General features: G+C 49.9%; 2 protein-coding genes across 2 annotated transcripts in view; one reads left to right on the forward strand and one right to left on the reverse strand.

Moving 5' to 3' along the window:
* Nucleotides 1-12,477, forward strand: part of mfsd2b (MFSD2 lysolipid transporter B, sphingolipid) — a 19,698-nt gene extending 7,221 nt beyond the window's left edge. Inside the window, exons 4-13 of the mRNA XM_056581775.1 lie at nucleotides 2,433-2,511; nucleotides 2,803-2,987; nucleotides 4,661-4,751; nucleotides 5,991-6,112; nucleotides 6,753-6,836; nucleotides 7,395-7,478; nucleotides 8,071-8,180; nucleotides 9,657-9,800; nucleotides 10,856-11,032; nucleotides 12,003-12,477. Coding sequence (XP_056437750.1) covers nucleotides 2,433-2,511; nucleotides 2,803-2,987; nucleotides 4,661-4,751; nucleotides 5,991-6,112; nucleotides 6,753-6,836; nucleotides 7,395-7,478; nucleotides 8,071-8,180; nucleotides 9,657-9,800; nucleotides 10,856-11,032; nucleotides 12,003-12,051 — 1,125 coding nt within the window. The 3' untranslated portion in view covers nucleotides 12,052-12,477. The remainder of the gene's footprint in view (nucleotides 1-2,432; nucleotides 2,512-2,802; nucleotides 2,988-4,660; nucleotides 4,752-5,990; nucleotides 6,113-6,752; nucleotides 6,837-7,394; nucleotides 7,479-8,070; nucleotides 8,181-9,656; nucleotides 9,801-10,855; nucleotides 11,033-12,002) is intronic.
* Nucleotides 12,267-18,775, reverse strand: wdcp (WD repeat and coiled coil containing). Its single transcript, XM_056581774.1, has 5 exons — nucleotides 18,709-18,775; nucleotides 18,442-18,512; nucleotides 16,062-18,213; nucleotides 14,746-14,866; nucleotides 12,267-13,473 (listed from the first exon to the last, which is right to left on the reverse strand). Exons 3-5 carry the CDS (start codon nucleotides 18,210-18,212, stop codon nucleotides 13,154-13,156), a joined length of 2,592 nt encoding a protein of 863 aa, XP_056437749.1. The 5' UTR covers nucleotide 18,213; nucleotides 18,442-18,512; nucleotides 18,709-18,775; the 3' UTR covers nucleotides 12,267-13,153.
* Between the last annotated feature and the right edge of the window lie 72 nt (nucleotides 18,776-18,847).

An 18,847-nucleotide genomic window follows, 5' to 3' on the forward strand; every position in this document is an offset into this window, starting at 1 on the left:
TCAAAATAAAAGCACTGGTCAAGTCTGTTATTTTTTTAAGAAAATAGCCCAATGTATCGTAAGATTGTAAGACAAGCAATTCTGTACAATAGTGGATCCTTAACAAAATAAAATAAATAGTAATAAATAATATTATTATTGACTTATTACATGGTATCGCTTACCATACTTTTGAGTTCTGTATTTCTTTCCCTTACATTTATTACATCGCAATAAAACAATGTTCATAGCAGCAATTTCCATCGGAATCAATAAACGTTAAAAATTGGTGTCACTTAGAGTTTTACGACCTGTCTCAGGAGTCCATGCATAATTAAAGCATAACGTAAGATTAGAAATGAGATAAGAATAACATAAGAATCAACATGAAGTCTGTATATTGAATGGTTGGTGTGGTGAGAGAGAGAGAGAGAGAGAGAGAGAGAGAGAGAGAGAGAGAGAGAGAGAGAGAGAGAGAGAGAGAGAGAGAGAGAGAGAGAGAGAGAGACAAATGGAAACAAAACCCCCCTTTGAACACCAATAATTAAATGGACACCCCATTCATCTTTCCATCGAACAGCCCGCTTCCTCCATGGATCTAACCTCCACACCCCTCATTACTGCAGCAGGGAAAGTCTAGACTCGCTTTTTTTTCATTAATTTCCCTTTTTTGTTTCCCGCCCTCCTCCATTTAGGTTTCCCTCCATTTCCGCCGTTGAGACCGTTCATTATTTGCTCTCTTTGGGCTCATTTTGTGAGGCCCACCGCCAGGCTACAGGCTAACCCTTTTAGCTTGATGCGTGCAGTGGGTGTGCGTGTGTACGTGCACGCACACAGTGCTGCGGCCATAGTGGCGTGTCACTCTTAACTTCTTGATAAGTATACGGTCAGCCGCTGCCAGGGACCTCGCGCTAAATGCCGGTTCCCACTTTTAGCTGGGCCCTACATTGTTCCTGTTGATGCGTGTGTGTGTGTGTGTGTGTGTGTGTGTGTGTGTGTGTGTGTGTGTGTGTGTGTGTGTGTGTGTGTGTGTGTGTGTGTGTGTGTATGTGTGTGCATGTGTGTGTATGCGTGTGTACATGTATGTGTGTGTCCATGTAAGAAAGAGAGAGAGAGAGAGAGAGAGAGAGAGAGAGAGAGAGAGAGAGAGAGAGAGAGAGAGAGAGAGAGAGAGAGACATGCCTAGGCCTATATCTTCGATTTTGACAGTTTTCCTGGGTCTTCATATTACAAAAGGAATTCATGTTGTCATGGTGAGATGGAAGCACCCTTTCATAAAATGCTATTGTTTCACTGTGACCAATTTCCTTGAATTATTTAGAGCTGTACGACATATTTTAAAACAGTATTTAGCCAGATTGATTTTGTTCACACAGAGCCTGCCAAACAAAATAGCAACATCGGCTGACGCACCATTTTCTGAGCGAGTATAGATTTTATCAGAACAAAAGAGAGGGAAAGATATGCTGAGCAAGATAGAGAGAGCGAGAACGTGAGACTGAGAGACAGAGACTGAGTGATAGACAGTGAAAGATATAGAGAGAGATAATGCAGCTAAAACACTCACAATATCTCCCACCTGCAGGGCCATCACTGAGCCATCTTATCCTCAATTTCCTTCCCACTGATTGCTTTCCCTGTTTGTCCCCCCCAACATCACACTGTTGATTTGTTGATTACCCAGACTGCTCCTGTGTTTATTCCATTTCTACCACCAGTGGATTTCAACATTGGGCCCCGCGAATGACAAGCCGAACCGCAGAGAGAGAGAGAGAGAGAGAGAGAGAGAGAGAGAGAGAGAGAGAGAGAGAGAGAGAGAGAGAGAGAGAGAGAGAGAGAGAGAGGAACCAACGGCGGTCTTCTCTGGGCGCGTTTATTTCGGTTTGCCGCTCCGGGCGGCCGGGTGGCCACAATGCTGACTGCGCTCCTTGTGTAAATTACAAAGTGAAGGAAAGGCTGAGGTTACTTAGCTTATTCTCTGCAATAGGTGGTGGTGGTGCTGCTGTGGCGGTAAACAGAGGCGCTGAGGTTGGAAAGTTAAGCACAACAACAATGATATATGCACGTACAGTACCCATATATATATATATATATATATATATGGGGGATACATGTGTAACGTTTAACATGGGCGTGGTGTCGGAGGTTGACTTTGAAGCAGTGCAAAAGATGCTCCATCCGCAAAGCCGTTCCCAAAGGTTGAGATCCAGAGGTTACGGCGTTCATGGGTGTGGGATCTCACCCTGTCAATCAAATGTCCTAGGTTAAATTTAACACATGCGGCGCCATGAATCATAGCGCAGGGCTCTTCTTTTGTGTCTCGACCCGGCCTTGAGTTTTATTTTAGCAGCACCAAAGCAAACTGTTTCTTTGCTTGTTGTTGGTTGTCTGGTTGACCCTGACCTTGTTGTCTTGTTGACCCTGACCTTGTTGTCTTGTTGTTGCCCCTGCAGTGCTTCCACGTCCCGTACTCCGCCCTGACCATGTTCCTGAGCACGGACCAGAAGGAGCGCGACTCGGCCACCGCATACCGTACGTCTCTCAGCCAATAGCGTTTGAGCGTCGGTCGACGTCAAGCATGGAGCGGGAAAAGCTCCGATGTATAAATTCAGAATGAAAAAATAAAAAGCCAGATGTCTAAATTCACGATGAAAAAAGAAAAGCTCAGATGAAGCAATTCAGAATTACATTTTTTTATGTAGTACTTTAATTTAGTATTTTATTTCAAGAAGGAGCAGGACGACCATTCCCCAAAATGGGCCGTGCTTTATCCAGTCAACCATCAGTTCAATTATATGCTTTTTTTCTCCCATGATGCATCAGGCATGACCCTAGAGATCCTGGGCACGCTGGTGGGCGCGGCCATCCAGGGTCAGATCGTGGCCAGCGCCCACATGAGGAAGCACTGCCAGGACCACGGTAACAGCTCCACCGGTTACCTCGGCAACGGCAGCGGGGCCGAGATCGTCAAGAGCGAGGTGCACTCCCAGGACTTCCTGTCACATTCGGTAAGCATCGCTCACATCAATAACAAGAACAACAGCAACGATCGATGGCGGGTTCCCCGGTCTGGTTCGGGGGGGGGGGGGGGGAGGGAGGGAGGGAGAAGTCGAGAGAGAGAGAGAGAGAGAGAGAGAGAGAGAGAGAGAGGGAGAGAGAGAGAGAGAGAGAGAGAGAGAGAGAGAGAGAGAGAGGAACCGACGGCGGAGGGAGGGAGTAGCCGACGTCTGTAGTTTTGAAAGTCAGGCGTTGTTTGGGTTTGGGATGTGAACCCCGCGAAAACCCACAAAGTCGGGGTTCCTCCCATACATCATCCCTGTCACTCTGCTTCCCCTTGCATCGGGGGAGGGGTTCGGTGGGGTGGGGGGGGGGAGACCTCCACAATATGCTAGCCATTAAATGCTATTTATATCTCAGCCCTGGAGCAAAGCCAGGGAGCAGGCACCTCAGACAAAGAACCCCCCCCCCCCCCTGTCTGCGTGGTTAACGAGCCCGTCCTTACGACTAAAGACGCCCGGGCCGCCAGATCTACAGCAACGGGTCGTAATTCAATACGGGGGGGATTGAAAAAGGGCGATGGTTTCTCCCAGGCGGTTGCTGTTTCTTTCTGAGCCCACACACACCAGCCTCGGTCGACTCGACACCGATCGAGGCGGCTCCCCTCTATTGATCTCCGTAGGCCCCTGGGGGCCCGGGGCCGTGCAGAGATGAAACGGGCCAAACAGATGCCAAAGGAATCACTTCAGGCCACAGATATGCACGGCTCAAATGGTGGCCTCCTCCTCCTCCTCCTCCCCACAATGCATTCTGGGTGAACCCCTAGATTGGGCTGACACGCACTCACCACGGCATACAGCCACCGTCTGAATTCTTCCGTGGTCACAGAGGGGGAGAGGGTGGCCCACAGTGCGTGTGTGTTTGTGTTTGTGTGTTTGGGTGTGTGTGCGTTTGTGTGTACACAAACTCGCAGCCTTCGGAAAAAAAGGGTGTGTGTAAAGTGAATAAATAATAAGGACGCGCCACCACTGCCCGCCTCGCGTGGAAAAATAGCAAACAAGACGAGGTTGTTTAGAGCAGAGCAGTTCCTGTTGGGGTTTCAGCTCGTATTTTCGGACACCAAACCGACTTGAGGTTGTTTTTTGTTTTTTTCCCCCCCTCCTGTTGGTACTTGATTCTCACGGTAAACACAGACTGACTTTAATATTGTTAACGCTGGTCTGGATGCAAAACAACCGAAGGAAAACCGCTTTGACGGGATGTCGGAATCTGACGACGTCAACTTCGGGTTTCGCTCTCACCAATGAAGTATTCATGAGGTCCGGATATCAGTTGTTATTGTCGAAATAGGAATTCACGTGTCGCCCTGCGTTAGATTTTCCCATTTAGGATGTTAGGGAAAGTCAGCGAGTGTTGGTTGGCAGCGTCAATTTTTGATGCCATTGAGAACTTTATGAATTAAAGATTGAGCCGAGGCCTGGATTAAAGGCTGTGTCAGCACACGGGAGGAGGAGGAGGAGGAGGAGGAGGAGGAGGAGGAGGAGGAGGAGGAGGAGGAGGAGGAGGAGGACGTGGGCTCGGAGAGGGATACGCTCAGGCTTTGTGTCTTCCTCTCCTCTAACGACTCCGGCTCTGCTCTGCTCCCCTCTCCCCCCTCTCCCCTCTCCCCTCTCCCCCCATGCAGAAGGAGGTGTATATGATCGCGGCCGGCGTGGTGGCGGCGGTGTTCCTGGTGTGCACGGTGGTGATGTTCCTGGGAGTCAGGGAGAGAGACGGTGAGTGCCTGCGTGGGTGGTAGTAATCAATCAATCAATTCTCACTCAAATTCCAATTAAAATTCCACACCCAATTCCACATCAAATTCCAATTCCAATACAAAGTCTTATAATTATATTGAATTATTCAACCTCAATTTAAGCTAGCTAGTGCAGTGCCCATTAAGAACGTTCAAAACATGCGTGTTCCGAATGGGTAGATTGCGTGGCCTCCCGTATTGCTCCTGGCAGCTCCTTCTTCGCTTATTCAAACAACTTCACATTCGACACTGCACTTCCCTTGGTCCTCAGCAATACACCCGCTAAGTATGAAGTCTAACGGTTGTTGGGAAATAAAGACAGACATAGGTACAAACATACCTGACAGACATTCGGTGAATCTTCTTATTATAGTTAGCAGTGAACCCCAAATATATATTTTATTTTATTTACGTGTTATATGATCTTCAACATAGTTATCTATGCTATCTTAACACAGGTACTGAAATAAGAACTTAATTTAGAGAAAATTAGAGTAATATCCTGCTTTTGCTGGTCTCTTACCAATTTGTGGAAAGAGAGAGAGCGAGAGAGAGAGAGAGAGAGAGAGAGAGAGAGAGAGAGAGAGAGAGAGAGAGAGAGAGAGAGAGAGAGAGAGAGAGAGAGAGAGAGAGAGAGAGAGAGAGAGACTAATGAAAACCAATAATTAAACGGGCACCCCATTCGTCTTGCCACGCTATTGAACAGCTTTCCTCCTCCAGGGATCCAACCCCCACACCCCTTATCGCCTCATCACTGGAGAGTCTAGACTATTCCGTTTTTTGTTATTTTCCCTTATTTTATTTTTTTCGTGAGCCGTCATTCAGGTTTCCTTCCCTCCCTTTTTCGCAGTTGAGACCTTTAGTAGAGATATTTCCGTGACGTCCAGGTGCCATTTAGTATACTCTTTGACGTCAAAAGACTTAGTAAATCTGAGTCAAGACAATGGTTGCGTTGTAGGCAGTGTGATCTTTACCTTCCTTTACTTTCTGAGCCCATTCTAGTGCACGTCAACTTCAAAACATTCAACTGTTTTCTCTCTTTACATTCAACGAGAATATCTAACAGAGCAGTGGACACCTGCAGTCAGGTGTCCACTGCAAAGGAAGGCGCCTGCCATGCAACGCAGGCCCCCCGTACGCATGGAAGACCTCTTACCCTCTCAGTAGCGTGCGATACCTGACACCCTCTCCTCCTTCCGTCATGTGACCCGCTCCACAGATCCGTACCCCACCCCAGTGGAGGAGCAGCTCCCCTTCCACAAGGGCTTCATCCTGGTGATGAAGCACGGGCCCTACCTCACCCTGACCGCCGCCTTCCTCTTCATCACCGTGGCCATCCAGGTGAATGGACGGCGCAGTCGTTATGATTGACTTCCTTTGCTACACTGTCTCTTACACACACGCGCACACACACGCACACACACACACACACACACACACACACACACACAGATAGAGACACCGGTGCCTGATTGCTCATCGTTGGATGTAAAAGGTGGTGCTGGCGCTCGATGTTGATTGAATCAGGCAGAGGAGATGATGGAACACTCAAACCTCCTATAGCTAAGAGCTTCCTTTACAAAGAAAATAAATAAATAACGCACTGCTGAATGGTGATTCTAGCGCTTTGCTATTTGTGTGTTTGTTTGGTGAAGAGAATGCACTGGAAGTTCAGCTATGACAGCTCTGGTCTCTTTGTGACATTGTTATTTGAAACTCGCTATGCATTGCCATATATTGCGGCACATATATTGTCTGATTACTGGTGTCAGTTGTCAAGTGTTGGTGGTGGTGGTGATGGAGGATGTCGTGGTGGTGGTGTTGGTGGTGGTGAGGGGGGGGGGGGGGGGGGGGGGATTTTTCTGCACTTCTGCAGAAAACAGCCAAACAGCTAGTGACAGCAGCTGACTCAGACAGTATAGGGGCCCAGAATATCCGAATAACGGTTCCGATGTCCGGCATGTGCTTTATTTTCTCCCAGCTGGTGCAAAGCAACTTTGTCCTGTTCTGCACGTACGCGGTTGACCTGAAGGACCACTTCCAGAACATTGTGCTGACCATCCTGGTGAGTAGGCCTTCTCCTGCCCCACTCCCTCAGCCTTCCAGGAGACTCTCACGAAACACAATGGTTTAAAAGCTCCAGCCGACACAACTGGGCTTTCGGTTAGCAACATTTTCACTCACCGGATCTCTTTGTCCAGAGCTCCGAGTTATTTTGACTAATCACAAAATGGTGCAATGGCTATGCATAACAATGGACTGGCCCGAAATGAACCAGACACTTCGTGACACACACAAGTTAAGGAGACTGGGTTTGATGGAAGGGGGATGCATAGCTACATTACAGAGAAACATCCTTCGTCTTTACTAAGGATTGTGAATGTCTGCCCACAGAGGATTATCAAGGTTGCTGTGACATGATGTGTGACACATTATAGTGTTGCTGCTTGTCGATTATTGGGTGTGCGCGACGCGTCTGTGTGCAGGTGGGTGTCGGTGTTCATGTGGCTGTCTGTGCGTGCGTATCTCTGTATTGTGTGACCACATACACATAAGCACAGAAACCCCACCGTGACGCCGTGTTCTGTGTTCATCACACGCCCCTCTCTGATTGGCTCGCTAGGTCTCGGCCGTGGTGAGCATCCCCATGTGGCAGTGGTTCCTGCAGAGGTTCGGCAAGAAGACGGCCGCCTTCTGTGGCATCTCGGTGAGTGGCCGGCCAGCCTCCCGTTCTCCGGATGACTTATAATATTCCCATTTTATGTGCGTAGCCCTTAAACATAGTTAGAGCCTCAAAGGCAGTCCCCCCTTGTTACCGTAGCCCCCGAAAAAGCAAAGAGAGACTCGCTTGATTATGGAACTCAGATTTAGGGATCCCTCCTTCCAGGGACGGTCAGGAGTTCAATGGGTGCCGTCACGAATGGACGAAATGGCTCTATAAGAAGTTAAACAGATTTGTGCAAATTTAATTGTTAGAAAATAGAAAACAAGTATTATGCATGGTAGCGCTAAGGAGCTGGCTATTTACTGAGGAATAATACAGATGATTTTATGCTATTTAGTTATTGATGCTTTCATCTGATATTCATCTGAGAAGCAGTGAGGGAGATAAAACCCAGTCATTTATTAATTTATCAGATGATTTATCCAAAACAGCTTTCATTTAACTTTTTGGGATTATTTTGTAATGTTAGGTCCCACCGAGACACATTCCCTTCTTTATGCATGATACCTATGCATGATCTCAGATATGTGTCCTTCTTGCAACCTGTGTATTTATCTGTCTTCTGACCTTCCAGTGGATCATGCCGTTCACCCTGATGCTGGTGTTCATCCCCTACGTGGCCGTAGCCTACGTGGTGGCCGTCGCCTCCGGGCTGAGCGTAGCGGCGTCCCTGCTGTTGCCATGGTGAGCCCTTCAAAACAAATCAACTTTATTCGCATCAAGCTACGATAAGATTTATGGCTACGCTAACTTCTAATGTGAACCTGCAACGAATTGAAGTGGTTTGAAGCTGGATGAATCGGATTTTTAAGTACATAATTTGTTCCAAAGGTTTGTAATGGCTGTTTAACAAATTTACATTTTAGAAACCATTTTGATTAACCTAAGGCCATAATAAGCCAAAAATCATTAGAACATAAATTAGTAAATAAGAGAAAAAATTATAAAATAGGTATAATATCAGAATAGTAGTGAATAAGTCAGACTATTTACACTTCTGGCCACAAATCCAGCTTCAAAACATGAAACAACCTGAAAGCTATTAAGCCTCTTACAGCTAAAAGTAGGCCTTTGACATTCATCTGACTTTGGCATCCCGCCTGCCCAGTGTTTTTTGTTTGGGTAACAGGACTTGGGCTCCGGTCGGTTCTGTCCAGCGGTAGTTAAGCATTAGCGTCCTTTGATAATATAACAGCAGCTTATGAACCACAGCGTCTGCCAACATGCCAACCCACCATTAGTGGTTTCATGCAAGCTGCCTTTCTCCCAAAACACACAGAGGCGCACCAGCCATCACAACACCAGTGATGTGTGTGCTGCAGTTCTTTATGAATGAATGGGCCGTCATTGTTGTTGTTGTCGTTGTTTACCCTGGCCCTGGACCAGTGTTCCCCACCCCCATGGGGGTCCCCTTCGCTGATCCGACTGCATCCGACGAAACCCCAACATCCTCGTCCCCACACACACCCACGCTAATCGTTTCCAGGGGGATCGCTTCACTCATCTCCTCTCCTCCCCTGGCCCCTCCCTCGCAAAGCAAATTACAGGGGTTCCCCCCCCCCTCCCCCCCCCCCCCCCCCGTCCCCTCTCTGGGCGGACATGTTTATTTTGGGAGGGCAGATTGTTTATCCAACCGTTTGTGGCGTCTGGCACCGCCCACTGCTCCTCACCTAATTGTGTTGCTGTTAGTGCGGCGGTTTCAGAGCCTGTGAGAGCAGCGGGTCAGGAAAAGGTACTGGTTCGGATTCCCCCACGTCCTCAGCCCACCCGTAAGGCATCCAAGAGCAAGACGCCCTGGCTACCCACCTGCGTCTTCATGATCTGTGTTTGAATTGACTGCGAGACACTTTGGAAAGACGCAGCTGCTCAAATTGATTCAATAAAAAGCAGCTTAAGTAGAGCTTCTGAGGTTCTCCCCTGTCTTGGGAGGCGGTGGAGGATTACATTAGCGAGTGATTTGACTGTCTTGCCCCAGGACGGACTATTGAGGATCTAACCCGAGCCAACACACTATCCTGCCCCTTTAAAACTGCTCTAGGGGGAGCTCTTTGACACAGAAGAGGAGGGAACAAAGACGAATATGGACGAAGAAGAGGGTTTGGACTTTGAGCCCTAGCGTCACACCTCTGTTGACCTCCCCGTGTGTGTGTTTGTGTTCAGGTCCATGCTGCCCGACGTGGTGGACAACTTCCGCCTGGCCAACCCCACCTCCAAGGGCCACGAGGCCATCTTCTACTCCTTCTACGTCTTCTTCACCAAGTTCGCCTCGGGCATCTCCCTGGGCGTGTCCACGCTCTGCCTGCAGTAAGTCGGCGCCACGCCCCTTCGCTCACGCCCATCGCTGATAGCCAATCACGGTCTTGCACCGTAACCATATGGAGGCGTGTACACGTTCCCCCGTGTTGCATGTTGCGTTCAAAGACACACAAACACTCAGGCGCGGCAGGCACGCATACCACATGCATTAGCCCCCCCCCGCCCCCCCACATCAACGATGATGCACTACCACTCATGGGAGAAGGGGCGGGGCTCATGAATAATTGGTTGGTGGTGTCAGGTGTCTTTATTTCTTTTTACGTCAACAACCATACACGTCTTGCGCCTTCCCTTTTGCACGTAACCTGCCTGTTTCTAGGCCCCTGAATCCCTGCCTACTTAAAAATAAATGCGACCGTTGCGCAGGGGTTTGTTGCCCGTTGCGTGATTGGTTCCAAGGTTTGCCAGTAGTATTGAACGAGCCAATCAGCGCGTGTTAGAGCGAGATGGACTCTGCATGATCATAACAATTACATTGGCATTTAGGGCATTTAGCAAACGCTTTAATCCAAAGCGACTTACAATTATAATGTATAATGACTCATAAGGCGAGCAACAAGAAAAAAAATGATACCTGTGTCGAGAATTGTTTTTAGGTCAAAGCAATCTCGGATCCAGCTGTCTTACTTTGTTCTAGCAGAACTTCTGGGGATAGATAGCTCAGCGCCTTGGCTGGAAACCAGAATCTGAAATGGGCGGAGTAACACATTATTTCCTGTTGTGTTACAGGAAACAAGTGTGTTTCTAGATTGACCAGTCTATACAGTGATCGTTTAAACCCATTAAACACTTTTAACAGTTTTTTCTAGTGCTTGACGAGTTTGTGTTCACCGCTAATAGACAATTTTGCTTTCCCTTACCTTCAGTCACATGATTCGTCTAAACAAGTATGAAGCGAAACAAACATCAGATTTAAGAATAACGCAGTTAAACGCAATAGAAATTGGGGATGATTGTCATGCTAACGTCTTACCTCCGCTCCTTGAGATTAAACACGGTTCTAATGTGTGTGTGTGTGTGTGTGTGTGTGTCTGTGACTACAGGTTCGCCGAGTACGACACGAGCTCGTGCAAACAGAAGCCTGCGGTGGCGTACACGTTGAAGCTGCTGATCGGTGTGGCGCCGGTGGCCTTCATTATCACGGGCCTCGTCATCCTCATCTTCTACCCCATCAGCGAAGAAGTGCGCCTGCGCAACAGGACGAGTTTGGAGGAGCTACGGTGAGCGACCACCACAGATACGCCGCTAATACGACATCTTCAATTTAAACGTTTTACGGTTTGCTGAGGAGGTTTTAATGAGTCGGGGTGATTTTGATGATTTCCATCGCAAACGTTGATTTCAGTGGTTTCAAAACATTCCAAGACGTTTTTTAATTATTTTTCAATTACTATTAATATTTTTTTTACAACAATCATTATCTTATACCTAATGAACATCCCGTCATAGTGAATTTATGTGCACTGAGCCACATTAGGTGATTAATACTAGTTTGCTCGTGATAAGTCATTAGGCAGTTTCCTTAAACACAACCTTGATGTGACCTTTCAAACCTTTTATAATAAAATAAATTCAATCTACAACGCATCATCAAATATCTGATAGCGTTAAAGTCAACAATCTCCCGCAAACCCATATAGCCTACATATCAGGTGACATCCCGACCAACATTTCGGGAATCCAAGGTCATGTCCCAAAGCAAACAGTTCAGGTCAAGTTTTTTCTGTTGAGTCAGAGAGTGCTAAGCGTGACCGATAGTTGACAGTTGATCTTGAATGAGGAAGTGAGACGTTGTCAGAGCCACTGCTTAGTACGATGTAATCAGCTGTATTAATTGTTATTATCGGCTGGATTATCATGGGAACACAGAAGGACAAATCTAAAAACACAACTTGAAAAGCAACTTTATAATCTAATAACACTATAGGCAGCCTTCCAGGTTGGGTAGGATGATCGGTGTGTCCATCTGGGTGGGCACTCCCACTTGTGCTCTCACTAAGGGGTCTATTTTTAAACGGTTTGTAATGGCGAATTAACATCACAATCTGTGGTCAGATAAGTGGGGCTTTGATCTTTTGCTGCTCAATGTGAACAGCAGCTCACCATTAGTCGATTCTGATGTTATCTATTTATAGCCGTCATAATGAATATTTGATAATGAATGATGTCCCCCCCCCCGCTCCCGAACAGGAAACAAGGCATGATGTCCAAAACGATGGAGAACTCGAGCAGTGTGTGACCTTGACCTGAGGGCAGAAGAAGCACAACCGTTTCCAGATTCATTCCGGAACGTTCTCTATATTATAGTGTATATTACACTGATCTAATTTTGTTTTCACGTAAACATTTCTTAAGTTTCTGTGTTTTCACATGGACATAGCCATCTTGAATATATTAAATATATATATATATATGACTTATTTATATAGAAGAATGTATATCTTATTTTGCAGTGTTAAGTTATGCATTGCGAGTATTTATTAATGGAATCAGAATACAGTGGGTTGATATGGACATAATAAAATATTGTAAAAGTTGGCTGGTGGAGTATCATCGTCATTTCGCCTGTGCACAAAACGATGCCTGTATCATGAGCCTTTTCTCTTGAGTCGAGCGCCCTCTAGTGGTGCATTACAGTAGTTCAGTGTCAACACAAACCACCCAAAAACAGACATTGTGCCACTGAACTAGTATATGGTTGAGGTTTAGTGCTATGATATGACGTGTGGATCATGGTCACATTAGCATGGGTATATATACTTTCTGGTAATAAGTACTTCACATCTACTTTCTCAGAGGAAATTAATAGAATATTCAGAGGGCACATTTTGTGCAAATAATTTATTTTCTGTAATATAAGCCTTTAATCCTTATACATTTAAGATCAAACGTTTGAACAGCAATGTCAACCAAAACTGCCTTTTAATCTACGTTGCAAATGGGCCTTAAAACATCAAAATAATTATCTCCTGCCAAAATAATCATAAACTATAAAAAGATCAAACTGACTGCATATCAGCCTGATTGGCTTGTTATGGTAATCCCTCGACATTCAAGTAGGTTTTGGTTTCAAAGCATCCCGCAAGTAAACGTCACATTTGTAGAAAGCACGGCACACCAGTACAAAAATAAATTACGAAGTACGTGAATCCTTCAGCAGAGCTCCGTTTTGAAATCTACGCATCCATTCAGAGCCAATTCTCTTTGACGATCGCTAAATTGGTCTTCTTATGATACATGCATGAGGTTAGGCTTGTTTTGTCTTTCAGTCCCGTAGTTTAAACACGGCGGAGAATACGGTTGTCCTTTCCGACGGCAAGTCCCAACGGTTATCGCGGTTGCTACGTGGAGGCTTCCGTTGTCGCTGGGATGGAGCTCTGGCTTGGGCTGGGGCTGGGAGCAGGGGTGGGGGTGGAGCGTGGGCTGGAGGTGGAGGTGGAGGTGGGGGTGGGGGACGAGGGGCCAGGGACCGGGGGTGGGGGCGGAGGAAACGTCGGGGACGGGGCCAGGACCGGAGAGGTTGGGCCGGGGGTGTCCGGGCTCCCGGGGGACAGGAGCGGGGTCTTCCTGAGGGCATTCCGTACGGTGACCTCGTCCCGGGACTTGAAGGTCAGCGGTATGAAGCCGTTGGCGTCGGCCACCAACACGATCCACAGCGGTCCTGCAACCACAGAAGAAGAGCTTGATGGAACTAGTTTAAAACACCGGGCGATCGTTCCTCCTGGTTGAGTGTTGAGGGGCCCATGAGCAAGACACCCAACCCAAGCTGCTCCCGGCGAGTTGGGGTTTGCCTTACATGAGCGACACCGCAGTCATGTGTAGGAATGGGTGAATTAATGGGTGCATGAATGGGTGAATTAAAGGGTGCATGAATGGGTGAATGAGTGAGTGTATGAATGAGTGTACGAATGAGTGAATGTGAGGCACTAATTGACAAGAACTTTGATTGCCCACAGGGCAGATTTTCTAACCGTAGAACAACAACAAATGACACATTAATTAAATACACAATACAATACATCAAATGTTTGGTACAAACAATTTCATAGTCCCCAAGGAAAAACGAAATGAATATAGCGCAAGTTATAAAAACAACAACAGTCCATGTGGGAAGAGCAAGAGGTAAACCCCCATCTGTTCAGTCGTCCCATCTAATCCAGGCTCGGCTAATCTGTAATCACCTCCAATTATAGCATACACACTCGCCAACGTAGCAAACGGGAAGATTGGAACGTTTGCGCTAATAAGCAGTCCACTCCTCATGCTCTAATGTTCCTCCAGGTTGGAAAATACCTCTTTGTTGATGTATACAGACTTTCAGCTGATCTCGAATGTAAACGTGAACCTGCCACACGCACACACACGCACACACGTGTAATCAGGGTTTTAGTCGACACAGCTCATACCTCACCTTCAAGGGATGCTCCTCTGCTACACATAACAGTGTTTTCCTTTTCTCTCTCTGTCTCCCCCCACACACACACACACACACACACACACACACACACACACACACACACACACACACACACACACACACACACACACACACACACACACACACACACACACACACACACACACACACACACACACACACACACACCTCTCTCAACCTTTGGTCCAGGGTCACAACATTCTCCGAGCTTCCATCAGAATACAAACGAGAGGCGGCAGTAGATCAGGGTAAATTCAAATGAGTTTTGTTCTGTGCAATATCTCTGCAGCATCACTCTACCCCTTGGTGTCCTGCTTTCCGGCCCAGGTTCTGTGCCACCCCCCCCCCCCCCCCCCTCTCCCTCCCAGATGTTCTGCCATAACATCATAGCACCGCTGGACCCCTGATGACATCCATCCAGAGTGACACAGTGCAGGCTCACCGCAAACGAGTAAGAAGAAGAAGAAGAAGAAGACACACATCGACGAGACATACCGTACACCATCTCCACCGTGGTGAGGTTGAAGAGGTCATGGAGCGCGCTCAGTCGCAGCTTCCCCTCGCACAGCAGCACGGGCCTGCGCTCGTCCGTGAAAACGTTCTCCGACAGCTGCTTCTGTTAAAGGACCAGACGCAGTCACAGATTCAGATCGTAGCGTAGCGAAGCGAGTAGGGGGCAGCGTAGGATCGGTTTCGCTCAGGTTCTAGCTGAGTGCTGAGTCGTCCCAGAGCAAGACCCCTAACCGCTCCCGACGAGCTGGCGGTCAGCAGGGTTGACCCGGCGTCGGTGTGTGAATGTGAACCTTTGTAAGTCACTTTGGATAAAAGAGTCTGCTAAAACTGCTTTAAATCGTGTAGGCTCCCTTGTCTAATAGGTGCTGGGTCTGCTCACCCCTATGCCTGACCTGTAGCCATCCTGCAACCCCCAAACCCTGTGCCTTGTTCATCAGCTTTGATCTGTATTCACTTCAAGTCATTTTGGATGATAAGCGTCTGATAAATAACGCAGTTGTAAAGTGTAAATCATGAATGAAATTTAATTTAAAACATATGCCCCCCTATTTTTTTGCATGTATCCTTTTTGTATTTAAACAACTTGATTGCCTAGCCCCCTGCTATGAACTCCTAGCCCCCCCCCTGCTCAAGGATTCCATCAGATGCATGTCCGACCCCAGATATTCACTTGGAAGTCGGTATGTGCTCTGCCCTACTCAACTCTTCCCTTCAGAGTGACCTTAATCAAAGCTAGCAGACGCTCATTTCGCCAACTCCATTAGGCGAGGACTTTCCTCCGGCTAATCCCTGAAGAGAAAGTAGCGGTGGAAGGAGGATTAGGCCTGTTTAAGCCACCCTGTCTGTCTTTGGAGCAGCTAATATAAGAACAGCAGGGAAATCCTATATCCACCACCACCACCACCACCACCACCACTCCGAAAAACACATGGACACCATATGTGTATATAGTGATCTAAACGCACGCTACCACCTCGACTGCGCACACAAACATCTAATAAAACAACACTACACTCCAGGCTCAGTTATGGTTCCACGTCGACGACGCAACGCAACGACTACGCAGACGCTTCGACGCAGTCGTGAACCTGTTTTGGTTCTGCGTCGGGTTTTAGTGAGTGGACCAATCACAGCCCTCGCTGCTGCGTCGCCTTCGACGCAAGGTTAACATTTTTGGGAGGCGCACGTCAGGTCCTTGGGGTGGACGCAAGGAGGGTCCGCGAGGACGTAAAAGGGTCGGCAACCCCGTTGCGTTGCATCAACGTGGAACCATAACCAAGCCTACTTCTCCCTCTCACCTGACACGTGACGTTGACGTACGGCGGTTCGTACGCGCCGGGGTACGCGGCGGCGGCGGCGGCGGATGCGGCGGCGATGGCCCTCTTCCCGTTCTGGGCGTAGTCCCGTATTTCCACCACGCACTGCTGCACGTCGGAGAAGCGCGAAAACAGCCGCTCCATGTTCTCCACCAGCTGCTCCAGGCCTCGCTCCCGCCCCGCCGCCGACCCACACCTGTCCGCCGCGGGCGTCGTGGGCGTCGCCGGCCGAGGCGGCGCCGGCTTGTCGGGGGCCTCGTGGCGCGGGGCCGGGGAGCTGGCTGCCCGGCTCGAGTCCCGGTTTAAGGTCAGGGCCAGGCCCAGGCCCGCGGCGGCGGGGGGGGTGTGGGCGACGGTGTGGGTGTGGGTGGCGCTAGCGGCGGCGGCGGCGAGAGCGGCGTTGGCGTGCATGCGGCCCACGATGTGCGCCTCCATGTCGAAGTTGTCGGCGGTGATGGAGGAGCTGCTGGAGGTGGCCGAGACGTTGGCCCGGCTGGTCCCGGGGCTGGCCTCCCCGCTCGGCACCAGCGGCGGTGCCGACACCACCTCCTCCACCAGCTTATGCCGGCTGCTAATGCTGCTGCTGCTGCTGCTGCCGCTGCTGCCAGGGCAGCACACCACCGCCCCGCCCGGCAGCACCAGATCCTTGATCCCCTGGCCCAGGCGCTCGATCCGGGGCATGAGGTCCGAGTGCCGCCTCACCCTCTCGTAGGGGAGCTGGGGACCCGGGGAGTCGGGGGCGCGGTGGAGCAAGGCGGAGGAGGGCGAGACGCAGGCCTGGGCCGGGTCCGGCGCGGGGCCGTTGCTCTGCATGAGGTCCCTGACCACCAGGCGCAGCACGTACTTGTCCGTGTTGGAGGAAGAGGAGGAGCAAGAGGAGGAAGAGGGGAGGAAGACGGAGTCCCCGGAGCTCTTCTGGCGGCCCACCATGAGCAGCAGCAGCTTGTCGCTCAGGAACCAGGCGCCCTTGGGCCGCTCGTTCGTCTGCAGGGAGATCTGCTGCACGTTGGGCACGGCCGACGCCGTGATGCAGTACACCAGCACCATGCTGCAGGCGTTGGACGCCACCGCCACCGTGGTGCCGCGCGGGTCGAAGGCCACGATGTCCGGCACCAGGATGCCCGGGATGGTCACCTTGCGGCTGGTGGTCACCTTGCGCTCGTAGGTGACCAGGATGAGGTGCGACGAGTCCTGGCCCGAGGCCGTCACGGCCGCGTCCCGCCGCGTCAGGTTCAGCAGCGGGCTGGGGTCCGAGCGGCGGTGGCGGGCCAGCAGCTGGGTGAGGTCCACGGGGCCCGAGGACGCCAGCGAGGTGCACGCCGTCTCCAGGAACCGCCGCCGCGACGACTCCAGCCCGCCGCCGCCGTCGCAGGCGTCCTGAGGGTGGCCGTGGCGGGAGGGAGCGTCGCGCACCGGCATCTCGAACGCCATGCTGGCGTTGAGGCCGCACAGCTTGTCCAGCGGCAGCTCCGTCGCCACGGCGACCTGGGACTCGCCCGTGGGCTGCACGGCGCAGACGTTGCCGCCCACGTCGAACACGGGGCAGAAGGCGCACGGCAGCAGGCTCTTGTTGACGTCGTTCCACATGAAGGAGTGCAGGCCGCTGCCCATGGCCACCACCAGACGCGTGCCGTCCTTGGTCCAGCACGCGCAGTGGACCGACCCCGACGCGCAGATGTCCGCCTTCGTCCGGCGGTTGTCCACCCGCACCGAGAACAGCACGGAGGCGTCACGCTTGGTCAGCACAGCCAGGATGTCCTGCTTGGGGTGCCACACGCAGCCCTGGGAGAGCAGGGGGAAGGGCTCGCTCATCTCGCACGTCTGGGTGCACAGTAGCTTGTTGGGCTCCTGGGCGCTGAGCTGCAGCTGCCACACGGTGATGTGCTTCTTGTGTTGGACGGCGAGCAGCGCCGGGGAGCCCTTGCAGCATAGCGGGCCCCAGAAGAGCCCGAAGACGTGCTCGAACTGTCCGATGACGTTCGTGTCCCCGAATTTCACCTCGCCGCTGACGTAGAAGATGGACGTGAGGCAGACCTGCTTTCCGTCCGTCCATGCGATCCCATGGACGGGGTGGATGGCCTGGTGGAGGGCGTTGAGGCCCGTCTTCAAGAGCTTCGCCTTACCCAGCTCCATCCTAAACAAGAATTGCGCGCTTGAGTTAAAATATGAAGAATCAAAACACAACTTACTCAAAAGTAGAGATAGACCGTATCCGATCGGAAGAGGGTCGTCTTGTTGCTGAGCGGCCTGGCTACGGCTGTAGCCATTCACAGACCAGCAATAGAAGACGACTTGTCCCCTTCAATGTACGTGACTTAATCCCCTGTCCATGCCTTAGGGATGGGGGTTAAGAGCTGATTACCTCCTTGACGCAGATCCCACACGCTTAGCAGCGACTCAAACGCGAGGTAGGTATTCCCCCACCTGGCAGCCCTGTGGTTTGATGCATTCAGCACTTTAGGTGAACACATCAAAGTCAAGAGACTCAGGTCATGTTACTGTGTAGAATTTCCAAAAGAAAAAGATCATATATGAAAAACTGTGTGTCTATTTTCAATGTAATAAAGCGCTAAGAGCGCAATATAAAATAAATATGATGTTTGCATTGCTCAGTTTCTGGGTCCGTTACCTTGTTTTCTTTCCCGCGGCCAACTCACGTTTTCCCAGTGTTTACTTCTCATAACCCGGAAACAAACTGAAACCCAATGGACTTGTGGGATATGAAGTCCATTAAACGGCACGACTTTTATTTTATTTTACTTTAGTCC

Source organism: Gadus chalcogrammus, chromosome 21, assembly GCF_026213295.1.
Source record: "Gadus chalcogrammus isolate NIFS_2021 chromosome 21, NIFS_Gcha_1.0, whole genome shotgun sequence".
Taxonomy (NCBI): Eukaryota; Metazoa; Chordata; class Actinopteri; order Gadiformes; family Gadidae; genus Gadus; species Gadus chalcogrammus.

What these genes read in the sequence shown, in the direction of transcription:
- wdcp (XM_056581774.1), bottom strand. Translation starts at nt 18,212, where the DNA reads ATGGAGCTGGGTAAGGCGAAGCTCTTGAAGACGGGCCTCAACGCCCTC. An exon ending in ACGTCAACGTCACGTGTCAG is followed by an intron (nt 14,867 to 16,061) that starts GTGAGAGGGAGA and finishes GTCCTTTAACAG; the next exon opens with AAGCAGCTGTCGGAGAACGT. An exon ending in CACGGTGGAGATGGTGTACG is followed by an intron (nt 13,474 to 14,745) that starts GTATGTCTCGTC and finishes CTGTGGTTGCAG; the next exon opens with GACCGCTGTGGATCGTGTTG.